Source organism: Theropithecus gelada, chromosome 2, assembly GCF_003255815.1.
Source record: "Theropithecus gelada isolate Dixy chromosome 2, Tgel_1.0, whole genome shotgun sequence".
Taxonomy (NCBI): Eukaryota; Metazoa; Chordata; class Mammalia; order Primates; family Cercopithecidae; genus Theropithecus; species Theropithecus gelada.
Genome location: NC_037669.1, coordinates 193,052,618 through 193,078,660, shown reverse-complemented (window position 1 = coordinate 193,078,660; position 26,043 = coordinate 193,052,618). Strand labels below are relative to the sequence as shown.

The following is a 26,043-nucleotide window of genomic DNA, read 5'->3' as shown; positions in this document are numbered from 1 at the left end:
AACGTGAGTCTGAAAACAGGTGGAGAGTAGCAGGCCACCTTTGTGTTTTCCTGACCTTAAAAGGGGAATGGCTGGGCGTGGTGGCTCACTCCTGTAATCCAGGCACTTTGGGAGGCCCAGGCAGGAGGATCGCTTGTACCCAGGAGTTTGAGGTTGCAGTGGGCCATGATCACACCACTGCGCTCCGGCCTGGGTGATAGAGCACACAAGACTCTGTCTCAAACAAAAAAAAAAGAAGGAAATAATTTCCATGTTCCACTATTAAGTATGATATGTGATGGAAGATTTTGGATATCCTTCAACAGGTTAAAAAAGTTTCCGTTACCACTTCGTTAAGAATTATCATCTCATGTATTTCATATTCATACAGCTAATGGAATAACTTGCATTGATTCATTTTCTACCATTAAACCAGCAATGTATTCCTGGAATTGTCTTTTTAAATACACTTTCAGCTGCTGTTTTCTTTTTTGAGACATGATCCTAGCTCACTGCAGCTTCGACCCCCTGGGCTCAAGCAATTCTCCCACCTCAGCCTCCCAAGTGGCTGGGGTGATAGGCGTGTGCCACTGCGTTTGGCTAATGTTTTTATTTTGTGTAGAGACGGTGTCTTACTATGTTGCCCAGTCTGGTCTTGAACTCCTGGCGTCAAGCAATCCTCAGACCTCAGCCTCCCAAAGTGCTGGGATTATAGGCATGAGGCACTGTGCCCGGCTTCTTTCTTTCTTTTTTTTTAAAGAGACAGGATCTTGCTATGTTGTCCAAGCTGGTCCCAAAGTCAAAATCCCAGGGCTTAAGCAATCCTCCTGCCTCAGCCTCCCAAGTAGCTGGGACTACAGGTACGTGCCACAACACCTGGCTGCCCTTTCTTCTTTTCTGATATGGCATGTAAAGCCTTCTAAATACCACTTTAGCCACATACCAGTTTTCACGCATATTTTCAGTTCTGTATTTCCAACAAAATTTACTCTTCACTCAACAAGTTGTTTAGAAATTTTTCTTAGTTTTAAAACTACATAATCCTGTTATTCTTTTTTTTTTTTTTTTTTTTTTGAGACGGAGTCTCGCTCTGTCTCCCAGGCTGGAGTGCAGTGGCGTGATCTCGGCTCACTGAAACCTCCGCCTCCTGGGTTCACGCCATTCTCCTGCCTCAGCCTCCCAAGTAGCTGGGACTATAGGCGCCCACCACCACACCCGGCTAATTTTTTTTTTTGTATTTTTAGTAGGGATGGGGTTTTACCATGTTAGCCAGAATGGTCTCAATCTCCTGACCTCATGATCCGCCCGCCTCAGCCTCCCAAAGTGCTGGGATTACAGACGTGAGCCACCGCGCCTGGCCCTGTTATTCATTTTTAAACTTTTGAACTGCAGTGGAATTCACATAAAATGGAACACCACATTTTGTTTACCCATGCATTTGTTAATGGACATTCGGGTTGTTCTACCTTTTGGTTATCTGAATAATGTTGACACAAATACTCATGTACTAGCATTTGTTTGAATACCTGCTTTCAGTTCTTTTGGGTACATACCTAGGAGTGGAATTGCTGGGTCATGTGCTAATTCTGTTTAACTTTTTGAGGAATCACCAACTGTTTTCTGCAGCCACGACACCATTTTACATTCCTACCAAGCAACGCGCAAGGATTCCAGTTTCTCCACATCTTTGTCCACACTTACTCTTTTCCCTTTTTGTGGATTATAGACATTCTAATGGGTATGAAATGCTATCTCACCATGGTTTTGATATGCATTTCCCTAATAACTAATGATGTTAAACATATTTTCATGTACTTATTGGCCATTTGTACATCATGCAAAAAACGTCTACTCAAGTCCCTTTGTCCAGTTTTTAATTATTTGTCTTCTGTTGTTGAGTTAGAAGAGTTTTCATATATTCTAGGAAACAGACTTTATCTGTTTTTAATATTGTTACAACTTTAATCCGTCAGTTTCTCAATTTTTGCTTTTAAATCCTTAGTTTTTTCTTGTATTTCTGGTAATTTTTTATTTTTAAGTATTTCAAAGTATATATTTAGATACATAAAGATTCATGAGTTATACAGCCTTAAGCAGAATATTGTATCCATATGAAGTACCTCTGCATTTTAGTGGTTTTCTCTTCATTTTCACTTTGCACATCATGAGAACTGGCAACCCTGATATTGTCACATCTTTTTTTTTTTTCCAATAGTACCTCCCTCATTTAACATTCCCTTCTCCTAAACTTCCTCCCACCCCAAATCCAAAATTCCAACAAATCTTGGAAGGAGGTGAGTTACCTGCACTTATTTCCTCAGTTAAACCAGAAGTCCTTACGTGCTTTTCAAGTCTACATGGTGGTTTTTAAACTTTTCCAACTATGAATTACACGGGAAAGCTGATGTTCGCACAAAGCTGCCAACCGCACCGAGTACCTGACCCTGGAGGGTGCTGTGGTGAAGCTCAGTCTCGCCACCCGGGACGACTGGCTCATGCATTCGGTGTAACAGAGAAGAAATACGAAGACAAATTGTAAACTCCTTCAGTGAAGATAAGCCTATCTGGGACCAGTTTTATTCATCTGAATTTAAACCAAGAGGAAGAGGAATCCGATGGTTCACTTTGAGAAAAGTGGAAATCCTGAGCCAGTAAGATAAAGTATAAATCTGCGCAATAACTGGCTGAGTGAAAAGCCTGCCACATTTCACCTCTCTCTTCATGCTAGCCAAGGGGAAGCTGTGTGAGTAGCTCTCTCCTTTTCACTTTACCTCAACCTCAGACTATTTTCATACAAAGTTCATGGACCAAACTTTGAGAATCAGTAGTCTATATGAACAGAAAACGCTGGCATATAGTAGGAGGTCAATAAATAATTCATAGCCACGCTCACTTACTTCTGAATATTTCCAGGGTTTCTTTGTTTGTTCTTACTTTTCTTTTCACACTTGGGTGTAACTGGATCAGATTTTCTGGAATTCAACGGAGAAGCCGAGATACTTCCCTCACAGAAATTGTTCTTCAACAATAGAAAAAGCGTAACAGACATTATGAGAGAGAACTTTATGATAAAATAAGCTATTAATTTGACTAATTCAGAAATCCAAACAGCATTTTTCAGAAATTACAGTTACATTTAAATTCTATACATCCCTTGAAGAATACTGGCCATGCAAAAATCAGAATAAACTATGTTCATCCAAGTTGGTCTAAATTAATTACATTTTTACTGTACATCATCAAGCACAAAATAAGGCATAATACTAATCTCATCAGCTGATAATTCCTGTTGATTTTTCTTTCCTTTCTTTTCTTTTTTGAGACAGAGTCTCGCTCTGCCGCCCAGGCTGGAGTGCAGTGGCACGATCTCGGCTCACTGCAAGCTCCGCCTCCCGGGTTCACACCATTCTCCTGCCTCAGCCTCCCGAGTAGCTGGGACTACAGGCGCCCGCCACCTCGCCCGGCTAATTTTTTGTATTTTTTTTTGTAGAGACAGGGTTTCACACCGTGTTAGCCAGGATGGTCTCGATCTCCTGACCTTCTGATCTGCCCGCCTCGGCCTCCTAAAGTGCTAGGATTACAGGCATGAGCCACCATGCCCAGCCTTTTTTTTTTTTTTTTTTTTTAAAGACAAGGTCTCACTCTGCTGCCGAGGCTAGAGCGCAGTGCAGCAATCACGGCTCCTTGCAACCTTGACCTCCCATGTTCAAGTGATCCTCCTGCCTTCACCTCCCATGTAGCTAGGACTACAGGCATGAGCCACCATGCTTGGCTAGGTGGGTTTTTTTGTTTTGTTTTGAGACAGTCTTACTGTGTCATCCAGGCTGGAGTGCAGTGGAGTGATCATAGCTCACTGCAGCCTCAACCTCCTGGGCTCAGACAATCCTCCCATCCTAGCTTCTCGAGTAGCTAGGACACAGGCATGTGCCACCATGCCCAGCTACTTTTTAAAAAATGTTTTGTAGAGATGAAGTCTCACTACGTTACCCAGGCTGGTCTCCAACTATTAGAAGCAAGTGATTCCTCCACCTCAGCCTTCCAAAGTGTTGGGATTGTAGGTCTGAGCCACTGCGCCCAGCCTGTTGGTTTTTCTAATAAATAATTTTACATAATTACTTTTATCTATATGGACATATTCAAAGAGCTGTGGATATACCCGAAAGAAGAGTTCTATGTAATAATATTTTAGTTCTGGACTTTAAGGGCATATCAATAAAAATCATAAACATTTACTTGCTGTACCAGTCTCATAAGTTTCTTACTACCCTAATGGAAAAGTTCATATATGGTGATGATGAATATTTGGCCTTAAACCACCAAACTTTCATAAATAAATAGAAAATTATTCTAGGCTGGGCATGGTAGTTCATGCCTGTAATCCCAACACTTTGGGAGGCCGAAGTGGGTGGATCACATGAGGCCAGGAGTTCAAGACCAGCCTGGCCAACATGGCGAAACCCCATCTCCACTAAAAATACAAAAATTAACAGGGTGTGGTGGTGCCTGTAATCCCAGATACTCGGGAGGCTGAGGCAGGAGAATTCCTTGAACTGGGAGCTGAGGCTGCACCACTGCACTCCAGCCTGGGTGACAGAGTGAGAGGCTGTCTCCAAAAAAATTAGTTAAAAAGAAATTATTCTACAATATCAATAAACCTACTCATAAAAAATAAGTTAAAAAATTATTCTACAATATCAATGAATCTACTCATAAAAAATAAGTTAAAAAATTATTCTACAATATCAATGAATCTACTCATAAAAAATAAGTTTTTTTGTTTTTTTGTTTTTTTTGAGATGGAGTCTTGCTCTGTCGCCCAGGCTGGAGTGCAGTGGCACAATCTCGGCTCACTGCAAGCTCCGCCTCCCGGGTTCACGCCATTCTCCTGCCTCAGCCTCCCGAGTAGCTGGGACTACAGGCGCCCGCCACTGCGCCCGGCTAATTTTTTCTATTTTTAGTAGAGACGGGGTTTCACCATGGTCTCGATCTCCTGACCTTGTGATCTGCCCGCCTCGGCCTCCCAAAGTGCTGGGATTACAGGCGTGAGCCACCGCGCCCGGCCAAAAAAAAATAAGTTAAAAAATTATTCTACAATATCAATGAATCTACTCATAAAAAATAAGTTAAAAAATTATTCTACAGTATCAATGAATCTACTCATAAAAAATAAGTTAAAAAATTATTCTACAATATCAATGAATCTACTCAAAAAAAATAAGTTAAAAAATTATTCTACAGTATCAATGAATCTAATAATACCACGGGAAAAGTAGATCTATTTCTTCCCTATTCCAATTATTATTCCATTGGTCAATGACTTTTATTTAGTTTCCTGATTATGTATCTTTCTAAAGTGATTCTACTCAAAAGACACATAAAAAGGTGCATATAACCCAAACTTTGGGTATATTATTATGAATGGTATGCCTCTCAAAAAAGAAAAAAATTCCCAATTCTGAGTATACTCATTTTGGTAAGTGTGTGTGTGTGTGTGTGTGTGTATGTATATATAAAAATATATATGTACATATACACATATATAAATAGATACACATATAAATATATGTGTATATATAAATATACGTATATATGTATATATAAAAAACACATATATATTTTATTCTATTGTACTGTATTTCCCAGAGTAAGACCTGTCTCCAAAAACAATACAACAGAATAAATACAACAGACAATAGTCCTATTGTATTTCCCATGGTTTGATGGTAAGTGTATGTTAAGATATCTGTTATTTGAAAGCTGAGGAATTGTTTTCAGAGGCTCTCAAACCTGAATGTTTCACACTTCCCTAGATGCCTCTGAAGATAGAATTCCCTAGGTCCCATCCCTAGAGACTCTGATTTAATAGATTTGGAGTAAATAGGAGAGTTCGTATGTCAACAGCACTCCCAGGTTATTCTCCCAGGCTCGTTCAAACCACTAGGCTCCACTGTACCCTCTGATCTTAAAGTATGTGTTTTATCACACGCCCTTTAATTCATTGTTTTATATGCAGCAATTTAACTACAGGAAGCATAACATCCAAGTTTAATACATTATCTAAAAATTTAATGTGCTTTACTTTCAAAATGTGATTTACATCCATAAAATGGAATATTGTTCTACTCTTTTTTTTTTTTTTTTTTTTTTGAGAGGGAGTCTCGCTCTGCCGCCCAGGCTGGAGTGCAGTGGCCAGATCTCAGCTCACTGCAAGCTCCGCCTCCCGGGTTCACGCCATTCTCCTGCCTCAGCCTCCCGAGTAGCTGGGACTACAGGCGCCCGCCATCTCGCCCGGCTAGTTTTTTGTATTTTTTAGTAGAGACGGGGTTTCACCGTGTTCGCCAGGATGGTCTTGATCTCCTGACCTCGTGATCCACCCGTCTCGGCCTCCCAAAGTGCTGGGATTACAGGCTTGAGCCACCGCGCCCGGCCTGTTCTACTCTTTAAAAGAATTAGATTGACTACATGTAGTAATATGAAAAATCTCTATGATGTATCAAGTGGAAAAAATGCAAGCAGCAAAACAATGTGATTGCTTTTATATAATCCTTTTTAGGTGAACAAAGAAAAAAAGCTTTTTTTTTGAGACGTTCTTCCAGGTTGAAGTGCAGTGGCGAGATCAGCTCACTGTAACCTCAAACTCCTGGGCTCAAGGGATCCTCCTGCCTCAGCCCCTCCCAGTAGGTGGAGCCACAGGCACGTACCACCACACTCGGCTAATTATTTTATTTTTCTGTAGAAACAGAGTCTCACTTTGTTGCCCAGGCTGGTCTCAAACTCCTGGGCTCGAGCAATCCTCTCGCCTCAGCTTCCCAAAGTACTGGGATTACAGGCCTGAGCCATTGCACCCTGGCAAGAAAAAAGTTGTAAGAAACTGTTAATAGTGGTTACCTTTGGGGAAAGAGACTGATATAAATGGAAAAGGAACGGGAGTGGAGAGGTGAAAGAAGGTTTAAAAGGAAGTTTTCATTCTTCACTGAATAGCTTTCCTACATATAAAAAAGTTTTTAAACAATCTGCAGTGACTCACGCCATAAACTCAGCATTTTGGGAGGCTGAGGCAGGTGAATGGCTTGAGCCCAGGAGCTTGACATCAGTTTGGGAAACATGGCAAAACCGTGTCTCCATAAAAGATCAGCTAGGCATGGTGGTGCAAGCCTGTAGTCCCAGCTACTCGGGAGGCTGGAAGGGTCACCAGAGGCCGGTGGTCGAGGCTGCAGTGAGTCGTGATTATGCCACTGCACTCCAACCTGCGTGACAGAGTAAGACCTGTCTCAGAAAACCAGAAACCCCAAAACCTGGATTAGAGCAAACATGTAACAATATGCAAAACAATTTTACTTTAGGTAAAGCAAAAATGTCATCAATAGCTTCTAATTATGGCAACGCCATCTCTTCTGTTCTTTGAAAACCACAGTCAGGTCGGGCGTGGTGGCTCAAGCCTGTAATCCCAGCACTTTGGGAGGCCGAGACGGGCGGATCACGAGGTCAGGAGATCGAGACCATCCTGGCTAACACGGTGAAACCCCGTCTCTACTAAAAAATACAAAAAAATAGCCGGGCGTAGTGGCGGCGCCTGTAGTCCCAGCTACTCGGGAGGCTGAGGCAGGGGAATGGCGTAAACCCAGGAGGCGGAGCTTGCAGTGAGCTGAGATCCGGCCACTGCACTCCAGCCTGGGCGACAGAGCGAGACTCCGTCTCAAAAATAAAAAGAAAACCACAGTCAAAGCAATAGGAATGCTAATAGTTAGCTTTCCGTATCAGCAGGCTCCGAACACTCAAATTCAACCAGCCTGGGGTGGAAAAGACAGTCTTTGTGGGATGCAGACCTGGGAACACAAGGAGCTGATTCTTCCTCTGAGTGGGTTCTGCAGTGGGTGCCAAGGGATGACAGTACCTCAACGTTCTCTCCTACAACTTACAATATCAATGCTCAGCTTTCTTGCCAGTTCTTCATCACTTCTCAGTTGTTCTTCCATCGCTCTTCGCCTTTTTTCCGCCTGTCTTTTTTCCTCCTCTTCCTCCTCTGCCAACAATCTCTGTATGTATTCTTCACTGGCTTTGTTCTCTTCTTCCTCGCTGGCCCGTCGCTCTGCCTCCACCTTAAAAGTGATTAATAAAGAGCAATCCTTTTCTGAACGCTTTGGTATACTTGCAATATTTCATAATAAGAATAAGGTAGAAAAAGAACAAATTGGCAGAGATTTAAATGATCTCAAATGAAGTACAAATCTGGAGTAGATTCCTGCAAGATAGCTGTCCCATCTCAGCCTCCCAAAGCACTGAAATTACAGGTGTGCGCCTCCACACCCAGCCTGAGATGTATTACAAGTGAGAATTACACACAAAATTTTGAAGACTAACAAAAAAAGAGAAAAAGCTCTATTTATGTAAAACTTTACATGTAATTAAAACATAATGCTTCACTGTAAACACTGCTTTTTAGGTACTTTTCCTATTTAGGAACTTCACAGTTAGCCCTTTAACCTTTCCTCATCTAAACCCATAATCTACCACCCTTTTTCTTTAAGCTCAAAACTTTAGAGAAATAAAAAAATGTCCTGGTATGGATTAAATTAGGAAAAAAAAAGAATTAAAAAATTTCCTTCATATGTAAATGCTTAGGGAACACTATCACATAAGAGCATTAATCATGTAGAAGTAAATTATGGCAAAAAACAAAGCCCTTATAAAATATATTAAAATTATCCATATTTCAAGATACACTAGTTATATAAGCACACAAAACTAAATTAAAATCTGAAACTAAAAACACAGCAGAGAAATATTCAAAAAAAAAAAGAATATTTAGCACCTACCTTACTTATTTCCTCTTCATATTCTCTTCTCAATTCCCCAGGTTTACTTAACAGACGAACTGGCTGACAGTCATCAGCTATTTCATATCAAAAAATAAAATAACATTATAAGCAACACAATTTTATGGTAACTTTGGTCTTCCATTAAAACTAATACTAAAATGAAAAATTAAAATATACAACTATTAACAACTACAGCAATATCTCCTTTTGGAATTCCATTTTTAAAATTTATTTATTTTTTCTAGATTTATTTATTTTTTTTGAGACAGAGCCTTGCTCTGTCGCCCAGGCTGGAGTGCAGTGGCGCAATCTCGGCTCACTGCAATCTCCATCTCCCAGGTTCAAGCAATTCTCCTGCCTCAGCCTCCTCCTGAGTAGCTGGGATTATAGGCATGCGCCACCACACCTGGCTAATTTTTTATATTTTTGGTAGAGACGGAGTTTCACCATGTTGGCCAGGCTGGTCTCAGAACTCCTGACCTCAAGTGATCCACCCGCCTCGGCCTCCCAAAGTGTTGTGACTACGGGCGTGAGTCACTGCGCCTGGCCTGGAATTCCATTTTATAAGGCCAGAGGTTTAGGGTTTTGGGTTTGAAATGGCACATGAATGCATATACTTAACCCTTCCTCTAAACTCCATTAAAATGACAGTAAAAGAATTTTTAAAAACTGTAATCCTACAACAGCAGAGATTAGCAGAGGAAGTTAACCAATTAAAAAAAATCTTTCTTTTTTTGGAGACAAGAGTCTTGCTGTGTTGCCCAGGCTGTGCAGTGGTGCAATCTCAGCTCACTGCAACCTCCGTCTCCCGGGTTCAAACAATTCTGGTGCCTCAGCCTCCTGAGCAGCTGGGATTACAGGCATGCCCCACCATGCCCAGCTAATTTTTGTATTTTTAATACAGACCGGTTTTCGCCATGTTGGCCAGGCTGGTTTCAAATTCCTAACCTCAGGCAATCTGCTCACCTCAGCCTCCCAAAGTGCTGGGACCACAGGCGTGAGCCACTGTGCCCGGCCCTACTTAAAATAACAAATTTCTAGAAAATGGAAAGGCAACGAAATAGAGATAATTGATACAGCAGAAATGAAGGAAAAGAAATGCTTGGAAGGGAAGACTACAGCTGAGGTAGAACTAGAAGGGAATCCGCCTCCTATCTGCCTAGAGAGAGGCTCAATAGAATCCAGAGTGAGGAAGAGTGGGACCAAAAACAGAACTCGGGGTTTATAAACCGTTAAATCAGAATCCTTGACTTACTGGCATTTCTCCCTGAATATGGGTGCAGGTGCACACACGCATATTTCTTTAAAGGAACAGATCTAGAGAGAGCCACAGCAGCTAACGTAAGAGGTGGTGACCCAGAGCAAAGTCGTCTGCAATCGGGCAGTTAGGGATGGCAAAGCACAAAGGCCAGGTTTCCATCGGCTGGAACTCAACATCTGCCCATCACCAATACCCTTCTATGTACACAGAGCTTTTGTCCTGGGCCTCATTCTCAAGCCTAAAAGCTAACCCAAGGATCATCAGACATGTGAAATACATCTGCAGGACCACAGAAACAGTAAGCTATACAAAGAGAAAAAATCATCGCCCTGGAGTTGAAAGATAATTCCGGGTCAGAAAATAACCTAAGTGCGTGTACGTGTCCTCAGCAAATCTGACAAGAATGTTATTCTATAAAACAAGACACTGTTTTGTAAAGTGTAAAACGGGAACACCCAAAAAAGAGAACCCATCTGCCTGTTGCAAGGGGCAGCTGCTACTCAGCTCCAGCTGACTACGACTAGCAGGAAACTCAGGCGGGAAACTCAGGCCTGTCCATGCCATACTTTCGCTTTCTCAAGAAAATCCAGAGACGGCAGGGGTGGATGTTGAGAGATGACTTAATGGGTACAATGTACATTATCTGTGTAGTAGATACCCTAAAAAGCCCTGACCTCGCCACTATGCAATCTATACATGTAACAAAATTACCCTTGCACCCCATAAATGTATCCAAGTAAAAAGAAAAAAAAAAAAAAGGAAAATCCAGCAATCCAGATGTTAATAAGAAATCCTCCAACTTAAATATTGGCATTGGATGGACCACAAAAAAACATACACACAGGATTCTTATGGCCTGCAGGCCAGCAGTTTGAAAAATCTGCAATAGAGAAACTAAAAAAACAGTGATGTGACTCCAAAACAATTAGGGATGCAGTATGCTGAATTCTCATTTATTTTGGTCACTAAGAAAGATCTATTCAAGACAATACAATACAATTGGTATACAGGAGAGACAAAGCCGGATACTCAGCTGGCTTAAACTGAGACCTAGATCAGCAATCCTCAAAGTAGAATCTATGAAACTCTGGACTTTTTTCAGGGAAACTGCAGAGTCACACTATTTTCATTTAAAAAATTAAGGTAAGCTGGGAGCGGTGCCTCATGCCTGTAATCCCAGCACTTTGGGAGGCTGAAGGTTGAGACAGGTGGATCACGAGGTCAGGGGTTCGAGACCTGCTTGGCCAATATGGTAAAACCCCGTCTCTACTAAGAACACAAAAATTAGCCAGGTGTGGTGGCACGCACCTGTAGTCTCAGCTACTCAGGAGGCTGAGGCAGAAGAATCGCTTGAACCTGGGAGGTGGAGGTTGCAGTGAGCTGAGACTGTGCCACTGCACTCCAGCCTGGGTGACAGAGGGAGATTCCATCTCCAAAAAAAAAAAAAACACCCAAATAAAACAACTGACGGTAGACCGGGCACAGTGGCTCATGTCTGTAATCACGGCACTTTGGGAGGCCAAGTTAAGTGGATCACTTGAGGTCAGGAGTTAGAGACCAGCCTGACCAACATGGATGAAACCCCGTCTCTACCAAAAAGTACAAAATTAGCCGGGAGTGGTGGCGGGCGCTTGTAATCCCAACTACTCGGGAGGCTGAGACAGAAGAATTGCTTGAACCTGGGAGGCGGAGGTTGCAGTGAGTTGTGACTGTGCCACGGCACTCCAGCCTGGGCAACAGAGCAAGACCTGGTCTCAAAAATTCAATAAATAAATAAAAGGCGGGGGTGCTGTGGGGGCAAAAGGGCAGGTGTGGTGGCTTATGCCTATCAGCCCAGCACCTTGCAAAGCCAAGGTGGGAGAGTCACTTGAGCCCAGGAGTTTGAGGCTGCAGTGGGCTGTGATTGTGCCCGTACACTTCAGCCTGGGCAACGTAGTAAGACCCGGTCTTTACAAAAAAAAAAAAAAAAAAAAAAAAGACGGGGGGCAAAGGACTTACACAGACATTTCTCCAAAGATTATATACAAATGACCAATAAGCACATGAAAAGATGTTCAACGTCGACAGTCATTAGAGAAATACGAATCCTAACTACAGAGATCCCGCTTCATAGGACGGCCAACACTTGGTTTTTATAACAGTCATCCATTAAGATATATACACACGGCCGGGCGCGGTGGCTCAAGCCTGTAATCCCAGCACTTTGGGAGGCCGAGACGGGCGGATCACGAGGTCAGCAGATCGAGACCATCCTGGCTAACACGGTGAAACCCCGTCTCTATTAAGAAATACAAAAAAAAAACTAGCCGGGCGCGGTGGCGGGCGCCTGTAGTCCCAGCTACTCGGGAGGCTGAGGCCGGAGAATGGCGTGAACCCGGGAGGCGGAGCTTGCAGTGAGCTGAGATCCGGCCACTGCACTCCAGCCTGGGCGACAGAGCGAGACTCCGCCTCAAAAAAAAAAAAAAAAAAAAAAAAAAGATATATACACACACAATATTCGGCCAAAAAAGGAAACGGGATCGACACATGCTAGAACTCGATGGACCCTCGAGACACGATGCTGTGCCAAACAGCCAGACACCACAGGCCAGATACTGTACGGTTCCCCTCGTACGAGATACCAGGAGTAATGAAACCCGCAGAGGCAGAAAGAATGGAGGCTGCCAGCGGCTAGGGGAGGGGCGAATGGGGAATTATTGTTTAATGGGCAGTTTCCAGTGTGGAAGATGAGAAAGTTCAGAGATGAATGGTGGTGACAGCTGCACAAAAACGTGAATGTACTTCATGTCACGCATCTGTACATTTAAAATGGTTAACACGGCAGATTTTATGTTACATATCTTTTACAATAAAACCGGAAAAAAAGTAAATCACTTTACACATTAGATACAATAAAATAGTAGCTAAGAGGCTGGGCACAGTGGCTCATGCCTGTAATCCCAGCACTTTGGAAGGCTGAGGCAGGAGGAACACTTGAGCTCAGGATATCAAGACCAGCCTGGTCAACACAGCAAGACCCTATCTTTGTTCAAAAAAAAAAATTTTTTTAAGTAGCTAATTTAGGAAAACAATAATGGAGGCAGATGTATTATATTAAAAAGCAAAGCATATCATTAAGCAGAATTAAACTAAGCATGTGTGGTACTGACACAGCTATTGATAAAGAGATAGTTAAAAAACAAAAAGCCTGGGCCAGGTGCCGTGGCTTACGCCTCTAATCTCAACACTTTGGGAAGTAGAGGCAGGAGGATCACTTGAGGTCAGGAGTTCAAAAGCAGCCTGGTCAACAAGGCAAATAAACCTATCTCTACTAAAAATACAAAAATTAGCTGGGCGTGGTGGTACATAGCCCACTGCAGCCTCCAACTCCTGGGCTGAAGCAATTGTCCTGCCCTGGCCTCCTGAAGCACTGATGTAACAGGTGTGAGCCACTGCGCCCAGTCCATGTGCTGTGTAGCTGGTAATCCCAGCTACTCACGAGGCTGAGACAGGAGAATAGCTTAAACCCGAGAGGCGGAGGTTGCAGTGAGCCGAGATCATGCCACTGCACTCCAGCCTAGGTGACAGAGTGAGACTGAATCTCAAAAAAAAAAAAAAAATTAAATACATAGCCCCAAATTGCTCTGGAAAATAAGCATACCATTAGTGAAACAGTACATACATCAGTGTTACTGGATTATTACCAAGTAGTGTGGCTATAAGTGGCAATCAAGGGCAGGGGGAGTTAAGATGCCTACCTCATACAATACTCAAATTCAAGGTGGATTAAAAAGTTTTTAACGGAAAAAACAAACTATAAATGACTAAGAAGAACATATGAGGTAAATTCCAAAACAATTAAAACTTCCATGTGATGAAAGACATCATGAAGTTAAAAACAAACTAGAAGTTACTTGCAAATACATAAATCACCAGAGAATCAGTGTCCAGAATATAACCAGAACTTCCACAGATCAATTAAAAACCACAACAGGCAAAGGAAAGGCACACGCAGTTTACAGAAGATGCCCAATTACAGCAAGCGGAGAACTGCACTTTTGTTAAACCATGAGTGACAGATGTTTAAAGTTTATTTATTTCTACACAAACTGAATCTAAATTAATCAGTAAGTCACTCAACTGCAGACACAAGTTAAAATTGTCTTCATTCACCTTTTTCTTTTTTTTTGGAAACAAGATCTCACTCTTGCCCAGGCTGGAGTTCAGTGGCACAATCACAGCTCACTGCAGCCTCCAACTCCTGGGCTGAAGCAATTCTTCTGCCCTGGCCTCCTGAAGTGCTGGCATAACAGGTGTGAGCCACTGCACCCAGTCCATTTACTATTTCTTTGTCGACGGAGTTTTGCTCTTGTTGCCCAGGCTGGAGTGCAATGGTGTGATCTCAGGTAACTGCAACCTCCACCTCCCAGGTTCAAGTGATTCTCCTGCCTCAGCCTCCCGAGTAGCTGGGATTACAGGCCTGTCCTACCACACCTGGCTAATTTTTTTGTATTTTTGGTAGAGACGGGGTTTTACCACGTTGGCCAGGCTGGTCTCGAACTCCTGACCTCATGTGATCCACCTGCCTTCCAAAGTGCTGGGATTACAGGCCTGAGCCACCGCGCCCGGTCTTGCATTTGCTATTTGTTTTTTTTTTGAGACGGAATCTCGCTCTGTCGCCCAGGCTGGAGTGCAGTGAGGCAATCTCGGCTCCCTGCAAGCTCTGCCTCCCGGGTTTACGCCATTCTCCTGCCTCAGCCTCCCGAGTAGCTGGGACTACAGGGCCCGCCACCACGCCCGGCTAGTTTTTTGTATTTTTTAGTAGAGACGGGGTTTCACCGTGTTAGCCAGGATGACCTCGATCTCCTGACCTCGTGATCTGCCCGTCTACGGCCTCCCAAAGTGCTGCGATTACAGGCGTGAGCCACTGTGCCTGGCCCTTTTTTTTTTTTTTTTTTTTGAGACAAGAGTCTCACTCTGTCACCCAGGCTGGAGTGCAGTGGCGCAATCTCAGCTCTTTGCAGCATCCACCTCCCAGACTCGAACAATGCTACTGCCTGAGCCTCCCATGTAGCTGAGACTGCAGGCGCTGCCACCACACCCGGCTAATTCTTGTACTTTTTGTAGAGAGGGTTTTGCCATATTGGCCAGGCTGGTCTCAAACTCCCAGGCTCAAGCAATTTGCCTGCTTTGAACTCCCAAAGTACTGAGATTACAGGTGTGAGCCCCTGCAACTGGCCTGCTTGCTATTTCTTAAACAATTCTTATTTTATGAGGAATTTGAATATCTCAGTTTTATACAAAGTGACTAGACAATTTCTGCCATCTGTTGGAGACAACTCTCGACACTCTTCAGTTCTGGTTAACTCTAAAATTTCTGTTGAAACCCACTTCAGTTAAACGTTCCTACTACACTCGATATTTTGCTTCTTCACAGCAAGTGTTCTTCCGAGGCAGCCGGGACCCATTTAAGGAAATATGTCCCCATGCTTTTTATTTTATTTTGAAGGAAAAATCCAAGTTAGTTAAAGACCCGAATGTATAATACTGGATGAAAAATAAAAATAAATAAATAATAAACCTTAACTTGAACAGTTGAGCTGTTCATAAACCTGTCCTCCCATCACTGAACTAGACTGCTTGCAGCACCACGTAAATGGCAGTTCCCTTCTCCCAATTAAATCTGCATTCCTGGGCTGGGCACAGGGTGCAAAACATAAAGAGATAGTTAAAAAATAAAAAGCCCAAAACTGCTCTGGAAAATAAGCATATGATTTGTGAAGCAGTATGTACATCAGTGTGGCTGGATCATCACCAAGTAGTGTGGCTATAAATGGCAATCGGGGCAAAGTGCTGACTCACACCTGTGATCCCAGCATTCTGCGAGGATGACGCAGGAGTGTGAACTTCTGCAGGAGTTTCACCACATTGGCCAGGCTGGTCTTGAACTCTTGACCTCAGATGATCCGCCCGCCTCTACGCCCCGTCTCTACACAGAATAAATATATGAAGGACGGGTACGATGGCTCATGCCTGTAATCCCAGCACTTTGGGAGGTCAAGGCAGGTGGATCATCTGAGGTCAAGAGTTTGAGACCAGCCTGGCCAACGTGGTGAAACTCCTGCAGGAGGATGAACTCCTGAGCTCAAGAGTTCAAGACCAGCCTGGGTAACATAGTGAGACCCTATCTCTACAAAAAAATAAAAACAATTAGCCTGGCATAGTGGTGTGTGCCTGTGGTCCCTGCTACTCAGGAGGCTGAGGTGGGAGGATTGCTTGAGCCCAGGAGGTGGAGGGTACAGTGAGCCGAGTTCGCTCCTCAGCATTCCAGCCTAGGCAACTGAGTGAGACCCTGTCTCGAAAATAAAATAACATAAATTTGCACTTTCTGCCTCAATATTTATTTTGAAAATTTTCAAATCTACAGAAATTGCAAAAATAGTATTATAAACCCCCATTTAACCTGCATTTAGATTCATGAAGTTTTTAAATTGCCACATTGTCTTTCGTGTGTATGTATTTTCTGAACCATCTGAAAGTTGCATGATCACTTCACCAAATCCTTAAGTGTACACCTCATAAGAGATGCTGTCCTGGCCGGGCGCGGTGGCTCAAGCCTGTAATCCCAGCACTTTGGGAGGCCGAGACGGGCGGATCACGAGGTCAGGAGATCGAGACCATCCTGGCGAACACGGTGAAACCCCGTCTCTACTAAAAAATACAAAAAAATAGCCGGGCGAGGTGGCGGGCGCCTGTGGTCCCAGCTACTTGGGAGGCTGAGGCAGGAGAATGGCGTAAGCCCGGGAGGCGGAGCTTGCAGTGAGCCGAGATCGCGCCACTGCACTCCAGCCTGGGCAACAGAGCGAGACTCCGTCTCAAAAAAAAAAAAAAAAAAAAAAAAAAAAAAAAAAGAGATGCTGTCCTTATAAGAGATGCTGTCCTTATCTCCTGATCTTGATATACAATGATCAAGTTCAACAAAATTAACAATGATATATTACCTATCATATCAATGATAAAAATTTCACCTACTATCCCCATAATGTCTTTAATAGCAACCTTTGTCTTAATCCATGTTCTAATCCAGGGTCATGCACTGCATTTAGCTGTCATTGTCTTTTAACCTCCCTTTAAACTAGAATGATTCCTAAGGCTTTGCCTCCATGATAGACATTTTTGAGGTACTAACAACTACGTTTTGTAGAATTTCAACTTGGATTTTTGTTTTCTCACAATGAGATTCAGGCTATGCCTTGCGCTCATCCTATCAAGAGGCTGCAATGTTTGTCTGTACCATGGATAATGTTAACCGTGATCACTCCATTACCGTGATAACAGGCTTCTCAACTGTCTCCTTTACCCTTTGTAATTAATAAGCAATCTGTAAGGTGATATTTTCAGTCTATATGAGTCTTCAGTTCTCCATCAAACTTTCAAGGAGGGGTTTTGGCATCCATTTGTGATTCTTGCCTGCAGTTTTTACAATGATAGTCGCAAACAGAAAGGAAATTTAGACATTCTAAGGCTGATTCTTCCCTACTATAGGATTCTTTTTTGAGAAATCCAAATGTAAAACACACCTGTCTCCATCACACTAATTCACTTTCAAATACTTCATTTTTCAAAGCTATTTCATATATGTGCTTTCTTACAACCTTCCTTCTATAAATTAAGAATACATAAAGTAAATGAGTAGATTCACTTTACGTGTTATGTGTTAACAAAGTTAATTTTATAAATTATCAATGAACAATACTGAACATTTAAAAAATTTTACTTAAAACAGTCACAAAAGTCGTAATATAATCAGGGATAAACATTAGTTTCTTAGGGCTGCCATAGAAAAGTACCACAAATTGAGTGACTTGAAAATACAGAAATTTATTGTCTCACAGTTCTGGCTAGAAGTCCAAAATAAAGGTGTCAGCAGGGCCAAGATACTTTTGAAACTTGTAGGGGATCCTTCCTTGCCTCTTCCTCGCTTCTGACGGTGAGCTGATAACCTTAGACGTTCCTTGGCTTGTAAACACATCACTCCAGTCCTCCAGCCTCGCGTGGTGCTCTGTGTCTTTATATCATCTTCCCTCTGTGCGTGTCTGTCTCTGTGTCCAAATTTCTCCTTTTTATAAGGAAACCAGTCATAATGGATTAGGGCCCATTCTAATGACCTTATTGTAACTTCATTACTGAAAAAAATTGAAGGTGACCTACACAAACGGAGAAATACACTATTTTCATGGATACAAGGACTCTATTGTTTGGATGTCAATTCTCCCCAAATTGTTCTATTAAGTTCAATGCAACCCTAAGCAAACTCCTAACAGGCTGTTAGTAGAAACTGGTAAGTTGATTTAAAAATTTAAATAGGTGGCTCAGGCCTGTAATTCCAGCACTTTAGGAGGCTGAGACGGGAGGACTGCTTAAGGCGAGCTGTTCAAGAGCAGCCTGGGCAACATAGCAAAACCCCATCTCTACAAAGAATAAATATATAAAGGAAGGGCACAATGGCTCACGCCTGTAATGGGAGGTCGAGGCGGGCAGATCATCTGAGGTCAAGAGTTCGAGACCAGCCTGGCCAATGTGGTGAAACTCCTGTCTCTATCAAAAATACAAAAATCAGCCGGGCATGGTGGTACATGCCTATATTCGCAGCTACTCAGGAGGCTGAGGAAGGAGAACTACTTGAACCTGGGAGGCAGAGGATGCAGTGAGCTGAGATCACGCCACTGCACTCCAGCCTAGGTGACAGAGCAAGGTTCTGTCTCAAAAAGAAAAAAAAAAGATTTACTCTAAATTCACAGTAATCAAGACAGTGTGACACTAATATTACAATCACACAGATCAATGAAACAGAATAGACCCACATTATTTTTTTAAAAAAGTCTTTTCAACAAAAGGTACAAGAATAACTGATACCCATATGGGAAAAAGTTAACCTCAACCTCCTCTTACACTATTCAAAGTTAATATGAAATGGATCAAAGACCTAAACATAAAAGCTAAAACTGGCCGGGCGTAGTGGCTCACACCTGTAATCCCAGCACTTTGGGAGGCTGAGGCGGGCGGATCATGAGGTCAGGACTTCAAGACCACCCTGGTCAACATGGCAAAACCCCATCTCTACTAAAAATACAAAAATTAGCCTGGCATGGTGATGCATGCCTGTAGTCCCAGCTACTCGGGAGGCTGAGGGAAGAGAATCGCTTAAACCCGGGAGGTGGAGGTTGCAGTGAGCCAAGATAGCACCACTGTGCTCCAGCCTGGGCGACACAACAAAATTCTGTCTCAAAAAAATAAAAAATAAAAAAGGTAAAACTATAAATCTTTTAGAAAAAAACCATAGCAATATCTTAGCCTGAGGGTAGCAAAAGGTTTCTTAGGCCATAAAATGCAGTAAACTATAAATGGAAAAGTTTAGGAGACTTCATGAAAATTAAGAATTTCAGCTCATCATATGGCCGGGCGCGGTGGCTCAAGCCTGTAATCCCAGCACTTTGGGAGGCCGAGACGGGTGGATCACGAGGTCAGGAGATCGAGACCATCCTGGCTAACATGGTGAAACCCCATCTCTACTAAAAAATACAAAAAACTAGCCGGGCGAGGCGGTGGGCGCCTGTAGTCCCGGCTACTCGGGAGGATGAGGCAGGAGAATGGCGTAAACCCGGGAGGCGGAGCTTGCAGTGAGCTGAGATCCGGCCACTGCACTCCAGCCTGGGTGACAGAGCAAGACTCCATCTCAAAAAAAAAAAAAAAAAAAAGAATTTCAGCTCATCAAAACAATTAAGAATACCTGGCAAAGCACCAGTATTCAAAATATATAAAGAATGTCTGCGACTGAATAATATAAACAATTTAGGGGCAAAAGAATTAAACAGACACTTTACAATGGAAGAGAGCAAAACTGCCAAGAAGCACATGAAAAAGAACACTATCATTAGTCACCTGGAGATTGAAATTAAAACAGGATACTACTATCAATAATAAAAAACAACTGGAATGGTTAAATTTTAAAAGACAGATAACATAAAAAGTTGGTAAGATGTACAGAAACCAGAACTTGTATGCTCTTGGTGGGATTACAAAATGACACAACCACTTTCAAAAACGATCTGGTAGTTTCTTCTTTTTTTTTTTTTTTTGAGATGGAGTCTCGTTCTGTCACCAAGGCTGGAGTGCAGTGGCGCGATCTCGGCTCACTGCAACCTCCACCTCCTGGGTTCAAGCAATTCTCTGCCTCAGCCTCCTGAGTAGCTGGTATTACAGGTGCCTACCACCATGCCCAACTAATTTTTGTATTTTGAGTAGAGATGGGGTTTCAGCATCTTGGCCAGGCTGGTCTTGAACTCCTGACCTCGTGATCCACCTGCCTTGGCCTCCCAAAGTGCTGGGATTACAGGCGTGAGCCACTGTGCCTGGCTGGTAGTTTGTTAGAAAACCAAATGTGTACCTGCTCTACGCTGCGTAATTCCAGCTCCTCAGTATTTACCGAAAAAAACCCTGAAAACATCAGGCCACACATACTCACAAAAAAACTTGTACAAGAATCTTCTCAGCAACTTTATTCATAATATCCAAAACTGCAAGCAACTGAGGCACTATCAGTGGAGAATGGCCAATAATACACAGCATCGTCAACAGCGGAATAATACTTAAAAAACGACTACCTAGGCCGGGTGCGGTGGCTCACACCTGTAATCCCAGCACTTTGGGAGGCCGAAGAGGGCGGATCACCTGAGGTCAGGAGTTTGAACCCAGCCTGGGCAACATGATGAAATCTCATCTCTACTAAAAATACAAAAATTAGCTGGGCATGGTGGTGCGTGCCTGTAATCCCAGCTACTCAGGAGGCTGAGGCAGGAGAATCACCTGAACCCAGGAGACGGAAGTTGCAGTGAGCCGAGATCCTATCACTGCATTCCAGACTGGGTGATTGAAGTGAGAGTATGTCTAAGAAAAAAAAAAAAAATTGAACCTTATGATGAATAACCCCCAAAAAGATATGCTGAAGTCCTAACTCCCAGTAACTAAGAATGTGCTCTTATTGGAAACAGGTTGTTGCAGATATAATAGGAGTTCATACAAAGAGTAGAGGGCCTTTAATCCAATATAACTAGTATCCCAGTAAGAAAACAGAGACACACAGAGGAGATGGCCATGTAAAGACAGACACACTGGGAAGCTCCAGGTGCTAGTGGAGGCAGAGACTGGAGTGACTCAGCTGCAAACCAGGAACACCATGGATTGCAGCCACACTGGAAGCTAAGGAGAAAGGCACGGAACAGATTCTCTCCCAGAGCCTTCAATGTACACGTCCCTGCTCCCTGCTGGCATCTTGGGTTTGGAGTTCTAGTCTTCAGAACTGAAAGAGAATAAACTTCTGCTAAGTTTGTGGTTCTTTGTTACAGGAGCCCTAGGAAATAAAAAGAATTCCATTTATACGAAGTTCCAGAACAGAAAACACTCATCTATGGTGGATAAAAACTAAAACAGGCCGGACGCGGTGGCTCACACTTGTAATCCCAGCACTTTTGGAGGCCGAGGCAGGCGGCTCACGAGGTCAAGAGATTGAGACCATCCTGACCAACACAGTAAAACCCCGTCTCTACTAACAATACAAAAATTAGCTGGCCATGGTGGCACATGCCTGTAATTCCAGCTACTCGGAAGGCTGAGGCAGGAGAACGCCCACAACTCAAAAAAACAACCTGATTAAATGACAGGCAAAGTTGTGGCTTTTTCTAGGTTTTGGGAGAAAAACAGAAACAAAAAGAATGAATGAGCAAAGGATTTGAATAGATATTTCATATTTCGCCAAAGATGATATACAAATGGCCAATAAATGCATGCAAAGATGCTCGCCATCCTTAGTCATTGGGGACATGCAAATAAAAACTACAATGGGATAGTATCTCATACCCATTAGGATGGCTACTATCAAAACCCAGAAAATAGCAAGTGTTGGCAAGGGTGCAGAGAAACTGGACACCCATGCACTGTTGGTGGGAATGTAAAACGGCACAGTCACTGTGGAAAACAGTATGGTGGTTTCCAAAACCAATTACACATAGAATTACAATATGATCTAGAAATTCCACTTCGAGGTATACACCCAAAAGAATAGAAAACAGGCCCCTGAACAGACATTTGTACACCCAAGTTCACACCAGCATTATTTCTAATAGCCAAGAGTGGAAGCAACCAAAGCGTTCACTCACAGACGAATAGGTTTCTTTTTACGTAGCATATACATACACTGGAATACTATTCAGCCTCAAAAGGAAGGGAATCCTGTCACATGCGATATGGATGAACCTAGAAAACATTATGCTAGGTAAAACAGGCCAGACACAAAAGGACAAATACCTATGAAAATTCCACTTATAGGAGGTACCTAGAGCAGGTGGGTTCACAGAAATGGAAAGGAGAACGGTGGTTGCCAGGGATAGGGGGAGGGAGGAACAGTGAGCTTAATGGGTATGGAAATTCAGTTTGGGAGGATTAAAAAGTTCTGGAGGCCGGGCGCGGTGGCTCAAGCCTGTAATCCCAGCACTTTGGGAGGCCGAGACGGGCGGATCACGAGGTCAGGAGATCGAGACCATCCTGGCTAACACGGTGAAACCCCGTCTCTACTAAAAAATACAAAAAACTAGCCGGGTGAGGTGGCGGGCGCCTGTAGTCCCAGCTACTCGGGAGGCTGAGGCAGGAGAATGGCGTAAACCCGGGAGGCGGAGCTTGCAGTGAGCTGAGATCCGGCCACTGCACTCCAGCCTGGGCGACACAGCAAGACTCCGTCTCAAAAAAAAAAAAAAAAAAAAAAGTTCTGGAGATGGGACGGTGGTGACGGATGCACAGCAGTGTGAATGGAGGTGATGCCACTGAACCATACCATTACAAATGGTTAAAATTTTCCTCCTTTCTTTCCAGTCAAAAATAAAAGCATTTTTAAGTGGTTAAAATGGTAGTCTGGTTATATTTTACCACCATTTTTTAAAACACAGAGTTAAGATACCAGTTCACATGTACTAGGATGGCACGGAAAATAACAAGTGTTGGTGAGGGAGTGAAGAAATTGGAAACTTCATACTCTGCTAATGGAAACGTAAAATGGTACAGCCACTGTAGAAAACAAATGTGGCAGTTCCTCAAAAAGCTAAACATAGAATTACCATAGGATCCAGCAATTCCGCTCTTAGATATGTAGACAAAAGAACTGAAAATAGGTATTCAAACAAATATTTGTACACAGATGTCCGTATTGCCAGTATTCAAATAACGAAAAGGTGAAAAAAACCAATGTCCATCCAATGGATAAACAAAATGTAACAAGTATATCCATAAAACAAATTATTATTCAGCCCGAAAAATGAAGTACTGATCCATGCCACACTGTGCATGAACCTCAGAAACACGCTAAGAGAAATAAGCTAGACACACAAGATCCTATATTGTATAAGTCTCTTATATGAAATATCTAGAATTGCCAGATTCAGAGACAGAAAGTGGAATAGAAGGTGCCAGGGGCTAGGGGGAAAGGTGAAATGGGTAGTCAGTGCTTCCCGATTAGAGTTTATCTGGGGTGATGAAAAAGTTTTGGAAACAGTGGTGATGATTACATTGTGAATGTAATTAATTCTATTGAATTGTACTTAAAAATGGTTAAAATGTCAGTTTGTTATATATATTTTGGACAGTATTTTAAAAATTAATAATGCAATATATCAAAAACCATTAAATTGCACTTTTAAAAATTTTATTGAATTTATGTTACCCAGACTGGTCTCAACTCCTCGGTTCAAGCGATCCTCCCACCTCCGCCTCCCAAAGCGCTAGGATTACAGCTGTGAGCCACTGCACCCGGCCAAACCGCACACGTTTAGGTGAACTGTTCGGTATGTGAGTATTTCAATAAAGCTGTTTTTCTTAAACTATTGTTTAAAAATGGTTAAAATGGCATTTTGGTTTTTTACCACAATAAAATACATAAACGTTTAAAAGGCAGGTACACATGTAACTGTGACCAAAAAAATTAAAAAAAAAAAAAAAAAAAAGACCCGTAGACGAGAGCGCACAGACAGGAACCACTGCACGGCTTATTGCTCACACTAACGGAGGAAAGAGTCAAGGGTTCACTCTGGGGCTCCTGAGTCCACCGGGTGTAGGGGTTAGTGATAAAAAAGCGATTTTCGACTTGTTGCATGATTTTTTTTTTGGAAACGAAGTCTCGCTCTGACGCCCAGGCTGGAGTGAGTGGCGCGATCTCGGCTCCCTGCAACCTCTGCCTCCCGGGTTCACGCCATTCTCCTGCCTCAGCCTCCCGAGAAGCTGGGACTACAGGCGCCGCCACCACGCCCGGCTAATTTTTGTATTTTTAGTAGAGACGGGGTTTCTCCGTGTTGGCCAGGCTGGTCACGATCGGCTCGTTGCATGACTAGGAGAATAAAGAATTACGTGAATGGAGATGTACAGATAAGTAAATCAGAGGCCGGGCGCGGTGGCTCACTCCTGTAATCCCAGCGCTCTGGGAGGCTGAGGCGGGCGGATCACCGGAGGTCAGGAGTTCGAGACCAGCCTGACCAACATGGTGAAAACCCGTCTCTGCGAAAATACAAAAATTCCGGGCGCGATGGTGCGCGCCTGTAGTCCCAGCTACTGGGCAGGCTGGGGCAGGAGAGTCGCTTGAGCCCGGGAGGCGGAGGCTGCAGTGAGCCGAGATCGCGCCACTGCCCTGCAGCCTGGGCGAGAGCGAGACCCTGTCTCAAAAAAAAAAAAAAAAAACAAAAGAAGGCTCTAGACGGGCAATTCTTTAATTTTTAAAACAACAGGCCGGGCGCGGTGGCTCAAGCCTGTAATCCCAGCACTTTGGGAGGCCGAGACGGGTGGATCACGAGGTCAGGAGATCGAGACCATCCTGGCTAACACGGTGAAACCCCGTCTCTACTAAAAAATACAAAAAACTAGCCGGGCGAGGTGGCGGCGCCTGTGGTCCCAGCTACTCGGGAGGCTGAGGCCGGAGAATGGCGTGAACCCGGGAGGCGGAGCTTGCAGTGAGCTGAGATCCGGCCACTGCACTCTAGCCTGGGCAACAGAGCGAGACTCCGTCTCAAAAAAAAAAAATAAATAAAAAAAATAAAACAACAAACACCCATCGAACACAGCGCGGGCATCGTGACAAGGGACAAAATCTTGTCCTTGACTTTACAATCCATCGACATTTGGGGACCCATAAACCCCCAAACCTCTGAGAACTATTTAGACAAACACCAGTGGGGCTTTTTGGTTTGTTTGTACTTTTTAAATGGAGAAGCGATGATTCACCTTTTCAAAGATTTGCGGCTTTCGGCCAATAATCAGGCCGGGGTTTACTCACCCACTTCCTCGGACTCCTGCCCCGACGCTCTGAGCTTGCACTCCCGGGGATAGTGTTTCTGAATGACCTTCCACAGGTCCACGTTGACGAGAGAATTCCTTCGGGTGTGGTACCGAGCCCACGAAGACACGCGGCGGCGACAGAAGGGGCAGCACAGACTCGCCTTCTCCACGGTCGCCTGGAAGCACGGTCTGCACAGCGTGTGGCTGCACGGCAGGGTCACGGGCTCCACGAGGATGTCCATGCAGATCCCGCACTGGCACTCGGACCGCGAGGGGACGGCGCCTTTGGGTAGAGCCATTTTTACACGTTAATAAAGTCGACTAAACGACGACACCTGCGCGAAAAACAATCCTATTTTCGGCCAACCACAGAGAGCAAAAGCACAGTTTTGTGTTTCAATATTGTGCCCAGAAGCGTATCAGAATTCGGAGAACAGGGGCATCCAACCCGTCTCGAAGCAAAAAGGCGCTCTCAGGGTCAGGCAAACAGGAACGCCCCGGAGGGCGGCGTCTTTGTCCATTTTTAAGGCAAACGTCCAGCAAGCAAACGACTGCAGGCTTTCGTCGGAGGAGCCGGGCTGCTCCGCGGCGTGAACCCTGCGGCTGCGGCTCCCGGTGCAGCGAGGGGAGCGTGCC

The 26,043-nt window shown here is 43.6% G+C and overlaps 1 protein-coding gene across 1 annotated transcript in view; it reads right to left on the bottom strand.

The window, feature by feature from the left end:
• The window catches only part of RNF168 (ring finger protein 168), a 35,458-nt gene extending 9,737 nt beyond the window's left edge, over nt 1–25,721 (bottom strand). The window contains exons 1-4 of the mRNA XM_025376210.1: nt 25,406–25,721; nt 8,796–8,872; nt 7,899–8,078; nt 2,877–2,998 (exon numbers count right to left, since the gene is read on the bottom strand). Coding sequence (XP_025231995.1) covers nt 2,877–2,998; nt 7,899–8,078; nt 8,796–8,872; nt 25,406–25,706 — 680 coding nt within the window. The 5' untranslated portion in view covers nt 25,707–25,721. The remainder of the gene's footprint in view (nt 1–2,876; nt 2,999–7,898; nt 8,079–8,795; nt 8,873–25,405) is intronic.
• Nucleotides 25,722–26,043: the final 322 nt, after the last annotated feature.